Raw genomic sequence first — 7544 nt, 5'->3', positions numbered from 1 at the left:
AGATGCTGGCAACGGCCTCAGATAAGGACCCCCAGGAACTCAGAAAATGCTGCTTGACACAGGATCAAACTCTGTGCCATTATATTAGGAGCAGCTGACCATCTCTGGCTTGCCCTGCAAGGGCAGACTGGAAGGGGCCAGCCTGGGCCTTCTGAAAACATGGCCAATGTCTAACGTTCCTGTCTTCCAATCACCCTTTTTCTCTCTTTTCTTTGTATTCTTGTGCTCCCCTCAGAGCTTGCTGTGAGGTCCCCAGAAACCAGCCTGGAGTCACCTGCTAGCCTGTCTCTTTCTGTGAGGCAGGTCAACAGGAAAAGGGGAACAGAGTCTTGGCTGCTCCTCCTCCTCCCTGCACTGGGGCACCTTCACATTGGGTGACTTCATTTCCCTCTTTCGACTCATTAAAAAATTGCTGCAACCCTGCCTGTGTCCCTTAGGTGGTCTTTCCATCTGCACACTGACTGCTGAGGGAGAAAGACCTTGCTTTGGAAGGGCATTAGTTGGGGGCACAGGAGGACCCTTCATCACTCCTAGAGGCATTGGAGGGCGGGACAAACTGCAGCAAGTCCTCTTTCAGGGATTGCCTCTTGAGGCTGAGGAAGACATCCCTAGTTACTCCACAGCCAATGGCCATTAGTCCTTGCCTTGCTGCGTCTCTGCTCAGAAATAGCCCCCTGGCCCTGGAGCACACCATATGAACAGGAATCCTGACAACTGCTGTCTTCCAGAGAGGAACTGTGAGCATGTGGGAGGCCCCAGGGAGGTCAGCAGTCCCACAAGCCCTTGGGGAAGAGTGGTGCTCCTGCTTTGGCTGGAGCTGTGAATATGATGTGAGAATATGCGAGAGTATGTTGCCAAAGGATGGCTGGATTTGAGAATGGGTGAATAGTTTTGGGGATGGCCGACAGTCCCTACTCCACCTGCCCCTCTCCTCCATCACCCGATTTCGGGGCCATGGTCTGCATGCCGGGGCATAGGCAGCAGGGACCCTTTCCCCATGCAGCCCTATCACCCTTCAGCACAGCACCCGTACCCGCTCCAGCTGATTTGCAGGCACCAGATACATTTTTTCCATATAGTCCATCTCTGTTTTACCAAAAGCCAAGCAGAAGAGCAAAACTTAAGTCCTCCACAAATTTGCTAAACGGGTATTTCCAGAGCACTTCCTGATACAGCGGTTGCCAGCAACTGTAACACCACAGAATATTCTCAGGCATAACAGACAGCAAGCAGCTGGCATTTGTCAGTCAGCAAGCAGTTGCAAGTGAGCCCACTGCACAGCATCAGAGCAGGTGAAAGGGAGGTAGGATTTTCCCTGAGACGCAGCAGCTTGATGAGCCCCAGACCCCAAATGCAGTGGAGAAGCTGGCAGTGTCTCCCCATAACATTAAGGTAAGTGCAACCTGTGGGCAAGGGGAAGGGAAGGAAGAGAAAAGAATATTTCAGTTGCAAGGGACCTACAATAGTCTTCTAGCCCAACCGCCTGACCACTTCAGGGCTGACCAAAAGTTAAAGCATGTTATTAAGGGCTTTGTCCAAATGCCTCTTAAACACTGACAGCCATGGGACAACGACCACCTCTCTACGAAGCCTGTTCCAGTGTTTGACCACTCTCTTGGTAAAGAAGTGCTTCCCAATGTCAAATTTGAACCTCCCATGATGCAGCTTTGAACCATTCCCATGTGTCCGGTCACTGGATACCAGGGAGTAGTGATCGGCACCTCCCACTCCACTTCCCCTCCTTAGGAAGCTGTAGAGAGCCATGAGGTTGCCCCTCAGCCTCCTTTTGCCAAACTAGACAAACCCAGTGTCCTTAGCTGCTCCTTATAGGACATACCTTCCAGTCCTCTCACCAGCTTTGGTGCCCTCCTCTGGATGCATTCAAGTACCTTCACGTTCTTATTAAATTGTGAGGCCCAGCACTGCACACAGTATTCAAGATGAGGCCACACCAGCACTAAATACAGCAGGATAATCACCACTCTTGACTGGCTGCTTATACTGTTTTTGACGCACCCCAGGATGCGGTTTGCCCTCTTGGGTGCCAGGACACCCTGCTGACTCCTATTGAGCCTACTGTCAACTAGCACCCACAGATCCCTTTCTGCAGGGCTGCTCTCCAGCCACTCCTCTCCCAGGTTATACTTGTGTCCGGTGTTAGTCCATCCAACATGCAATATCTGTCATTTGGTCTTATTACATTTCATGCCATTGATGATTGCCCGGTGTTCCAAACTATCTAGATCCCTCTGCAAGGCCTCTTGTCCCTCAACAGACTCAGCAGCACCTCCCACTCTGGTATCATCAGCAAAATTGCTCATGGTGCCTTCAACTCCTGCTTCCAGATCAGTGATAAAATTATTGAACAGACCTGGCCCTAGAATTGAGCCCTGAGGAACACAGCTGTTGACCGGTCACCAGCCAGAAGTAGCCTCATTTACTACAACCCTTTGAGCCCTGCCCTTTAGCCAGTTCTTCACCCAGCGCACCGTGTACCTGCTCATCCAACAGTTGGACAACTTGTCCAGAAGGATGCTGTGAGGGACACTATCAAAAGCCTCACTAAAATCCAGAAAACCTACATCCACCACCTTCCCTTCATCCACTAGGTGGGTGACCTTATCATAGAAGGCTATCAAATTAGTTCAACAGCACTTTCCCTTTGTGAGATCACGTTGTCTGTGCCTGACGATTGCATTGTTCTTTAAATGCCTTTCAGTAGCACCCAATATGATCTTCTCCATAATTTTTGCAGGAACTGAGGTGAGACTAACTGGTCTGTAGCTTCCTGGGTCTTCCCTCATGCCCTTCTTGTAAACTGGAATAACATTGGCTAGCTTCCAGCCAGCAGGGACCTCCCAGACTCCATAGACCCTTGGCAGATAATCGAGAGGGGTCCTGCTGTAACATCCGCCAGCTGATGCAGTACTCGGGCATGAACCCCATCTGGCCCCATGGACTTATGAACATTCAGCTGATACAACTGATACTGGGCAGCCCAAGGTCTGCCAGTATTATTAAAGAATGAGGCAAAAAAAGCACTGAATGCCTCCGCTATTTCTTCATCCCTATTAGTCAGGTGACCATCTTCGTCAAGTATCAGTCCAATGTTTTCTTTAGACCTCCTCTTGCTATTAACACTCTTCAAAAAGCCTTTCTTGTTGTCTGACACAATACTGGCCGATTTCAACTCTAATTGAGCTTTGGCCTTTCCTGTCATCTCCCTGCATATGCAAATGACAGCTCTGTAATCTTCCTGCGAAGCCTGACCTTCCTTCCAGAGACCGTACAATTTCTTTTTCCTCTTGAGTTCCAAGAGGAGTTTCCTGTTCAGCCACACTGGTCATCTGCCCCACTTGCTGAACTTGAGACACAATGGAATGCCTGCTCCTGTGCTTTTAGAAGGTGGTTCTTCAAAACTGAACACCACTCGTGGATTCCCAAGCCCTCCAAAGCAGATTCCCAGGGACAACCCCAGGATGGAAGCTGGTGACTACTGGCACCAAGCGGAAGGCTCCTGCCCCACCTAAGGGCTTACTACTCCAAAACAGGTTCACTGCCCTCAAAGTTAAAGAGGAACCAGATATGCCTTGAAGCAAAGGATGTGGCCCACCTGACCCTAAACCACACACGGCCACCAGGAAGAAGCATTGAGTGATCCTTGTGCGTGACTCTCTGCTGCAGGGGACAGAGGTACCGATCTGCCAACCTGGCCTATCATCTAGAGAGGTTTGCTGCCTGCCAGGGGCCTGGATCCCAGATGTTGTGGAGGGACTGCTAAAGCTCACTTTTCTCTCTGACTACTACCCCCCACAGTTATTCCTTGTGGGCACAAATGATACTGCCAGGGGAAACCTGGACAATACCAAAAGTGATTACAGAGCTCTGCAGGAGGGTAGTCAAGGGCATGGGGCCCCAGGGGCTGTTGTCCTCAGCAGTGGTGGTGAGGGGAAAGGGTGTGAGAAGGAGGACACTGATAATGCAGGTCAACAATTGGCTGTGGAAGTGGAGCTGGCGACAGGGGTTTAGGTCCTACAACCATGGGACCATTTGCCAATCAGCGTCTGCTCAGGAGAGGTGGGATCCACCTCACCGGGTGGGGCAAAGTTACCTTTGTCAGTAGTATGGCTGACCTGGTAAGGAGGGCTTCAAACTCGGAATGACAGGGGAGGGAGAGAGTAACCTGCAGCCCTGTGAGGGAGTGATGGACACAGTTGATGAGCAAAGGGCCTGGGGTGATGTGCCAGGAAGGGATCACCAGAACAAGAAAACAGGGCTGAAGTGGGGTCACCTCTAGCAGTTGCATGTAAGCAGGGAAGTGCCTACAAGGCCCCACTGTGGAGAAGTCCCCAAAACCCTTTCTAGGAAGTCAACACGCTGGGGTGCCTCAGTCAAGTGCCTGTACACTAATGCACGCAGTATGGGGAATAAAGACGAGGAGTTAGAGATCTGTGTGCAGTTGCAGGGCTACAGTCACGTTGGGGTCACGGAGACAGGGTGGGATGGCTCCCGTGTCCGGAGTGTTGCAATGGAGGGATACAGGCCCTTTTTGAAGGACAGGCTGGGAAGACAAGGAGTGGGACTTCCCCTTCTGTGAGGGAGCAGTTGAATTGCATGGAGCTCTGCCTGGGGATGGGTGATGTGCCAACGGAGAGCCTTTGTGTAAGCATTACAGAGAAGAAAGGTAATGGTGACATTGTGGTGGGTGACTGCTACAGGCCGCCTGGCCGGAAAGTACCAGTGGATGAGGCCTTCTAGAGGCAGATAGGAGCAGCCTCACATTCACAGGACTTGGTCCTCATGGGGAACTTCAACCACCCCAATATCTGCTGGAGGGACAACACAGCAGGACGTAAGCAAGCCAGGAGGTTCCTGGAGTGCATGGATGACAACTTCATCACCCGAGTGATAGAGGATCTGACGTGAACAGGTCTTCTGCTGGACCTCATATGCACCAAGCAGGAAGGGCTTGTTGGCGATGTGCAGATCAAAGGCAGCCTGGGCTGCAGTGACCACGAAATGGTGGAGTTCAGGATCCTGAGAAGAGCAAGGAGGCTAACTACAAGCTCACAACCCTGGACTGTAGGAGAGCACACTTCCTTCTCTTTAAATGGCTGCTTGGAAGAGTGCCCTGAGATATGGCCCTGGAGGCCAGAGGGGCCCAGGAAAGCTGTTTAATATTCAAGGGCCACCTCCTCCAAGCTCAAGAGCAGTCCATCCCAATGAGCAGAAAGTCAGGCAAGCATGCCAGGAGGCCTGCATGGATGAACAAGGAGATCCTGGCAAAACCAAAACACAAGAAGGAAGCGTACAAGAGGTGGAAGCATGGATGGGTGAAGTGGAGTACAGAGACACTCTCTAAGCATGCAGGGATGAGGTTAGGAAAGCCAAAGCCCCACTGGAACTGAATCTGGCAATGGATGTCAAAGGCAACAAGAAGGGCTTCTGCAAGGACACAGGTAACAAAAGGAAGGCGGGGGGAAATGTGGTCCCACAGCTGAATGATTGGGCCTTCTCTGCTGCTGCACAGCCTGACAACACAGGACATGGAAAGGGTGAGGCACTGAATGCTGCCTTTGCCTCAGTCTAGAAGAGCAAGATCAATCTTTAGGAAACCCAGGTCCTTGAAACCAGGGAGGAAGTCTAGAGCAAGGGAGATGTACTCTTGCAGGGAGAGGATCAGGTTGGCAACACTTAAGCAAACTAGAGACCTCCCTCAAATTTTTTACGTCTTGTAGGCAATGGTAACTCAGGTGTTTTGCAAGGCAAAAGTCTTCCCCTGATTATCTGTGTGCCATGCCAAGAAGTGATTTTTCTCTTCAGGCATCATGCTGTCCACCCCATAATTTCCCAGCGGTAGAAGAGGGCTGACATAACTTTGGTTTTCAGCAGTGTTGAAAAATGGGGGAAAATAGCCTTTGCAGTCCTCGATATCCAAAGTTTGGGGACGGTTGCTTAGTTTCATGAGTAAAAGATGAGGAGTCTATGAAACCCAGCAGTGCAGTCCACCTGCACTGTACAAGTAATCAATGGAGTGACTGTGTTGGTTAGGGAGGGAAAGAGAAAGACACGGCATGTCCTCAGAGAAAGAAGCCTTTGGGTGACCATGCAAGGACTGCAGGGCCCCTTCCTGTCAACGTGTCCACAGGCAACCCCACCAGTTTGCCCCAGGTCAACACCCCTTGCCTGTTCTACACCCATCCGGCACTTGAGCTGAGGCTTCTGTGGGTACTGACGCATTCCTGCCCCAGAAATCCTATGGCCTCTCAATCCCAGCACTCAGAAGAAGCCTCCATGAAGGAATGGGTATGGCATAAGCCAGGAAATGAAAAGGTGGCATCGGGAAAACAACCACTCAGCACATGTCATTAGCTGGGATGTTTTCCATTCATCATGAGCACCTTAGAAAATTGCCACTTCCATAGAAGCTACCTCTGGGCCTGGGGCAGGTCAGGGCCATCATAAAAGCCAGCCCAACTCCTCACTGCCTCATTCACTTCTCTCACCTCCTCCTTGGGAACCAGGTGAGTATGAAGCCCTCTCCCCATGCCCTTTTTCTGCTTTTGTGTGTTCCTCCATCCTATGCTGGGTCGTGGTAGTGCTTGAGAGGGGGAAGAAGGGTGAAAACCTGACTCAGAGAGTGTCCGGAACTTGGCTGAGGGGGCTTTCTTTAAAGAGGTAATCAGCAGCCTCGTTGAGCCTGGCAACACTTTGCAGTAGTGTGTCAGGATGAGGCCAAGAAACCCTTTTGCTTTTCTGCCCAGGTTCTACCTCCTGGCTCAGCAGGTGCCTTTCTAACACTCATGGCCAGGTTACAGACTTGTGGTGGGCTGCTCCTCACATGTCCCTGTGCTGTGATTCCTCCCAACCCTCTCTCCCAGGTGCACCTCCAGCCTCAAGACATGTCCTGCTACGACCAGTGCCTGCCATGCCGGCCCTGTGGCCCGACCCCACTGGCCAACAGCTGCAATGAGCCCTGTGTCAGGCAGTGCCAGAACTCCACTGTCGTCATTGAACCCCCTCCCGTGGTGGTGGCCCTGCCTGGCCCCATCCTCAGCTCCTTTCCACAGAACACCATTGTAGGATCCTCCACCTCCGCTGCTGTTGGCAGCATCCTCAGCTGTGACGGAGTGCCCATCACCTCTGGCTGCTGTGACCTCTCTGGCATTTCCAGCCGCTACTGTGGCAGAAGGTGTCCCCCCTGCTAAAGCCACTGGTGGCAGCCCAGACAAGGATCCCCAGGAATCTAGAAGCTAATACTGGACTGAGGACAGAGCTGCTGGCCATTGATTTCAGAGAAGCTGAGCATTCAGTGCTGCCCTTTCAAAGGAGGGCTGCTGAGGCTCTCTGAAAACATGGCCAAAGTCTAACTACCTTGCCTTCCACTTTATCCCATCTCTTTCTTGCCCTAAGAACCCCAGAGCCAACCTGAGGCATCTGCTGGCCCCCTCCCTCCATGGGGCAGGCAGCTGGATGCCCAGTGGGATCTGCACCATGGGTGATGGGCAGACTTTCTGCAGCTGCTGGTGCTCTCCCTGCACTGG

General features: G+C 51.9%; 1 protein-coding gene across 1 annotated transcript; it reads left to right on the top strand.

The window, feature by feature from the left end:
* Positions 1–4800: 4800 nt before the first annotated feature.
* On the top strand, positions 4801–7208 carry LOC132319410 (feather keratin Cos2-3-like). Its single transcript, XM_059830213.1, has 5 exons — positions 4801–4922; positions 6252–6306; positions 6426–6524; positions 6784–6786; positions 6882–7208. Exons 1-5 carry the CDS (start codon positions 4801–4803, stop codon positions 7206–7208), a joined length of 606 nt encoding a protein of 201 aa, XP_059686196.1.
* The last annotated feature ends 336 nt before the right edge of the window (positions 7209–7544 follow it).

The sequence above is a fragment of the Gavia stellata genome, chromosome 28 (assembly GCF_030936135.1).
Source record: "Gavia stellata isolate bGavSte3 chromosome 28, bGavSte3.hap2, whole genome shotgun sequence".
Lineage (NCBI taxonomy): Eukaryota > Metazoa > Chordata > Aves > Gaviiformes > Gaviidae > Gavia > Gavia stellata.
This window is presented reverse-complemented; position numbering and strand designations above follow the sequence as displayed.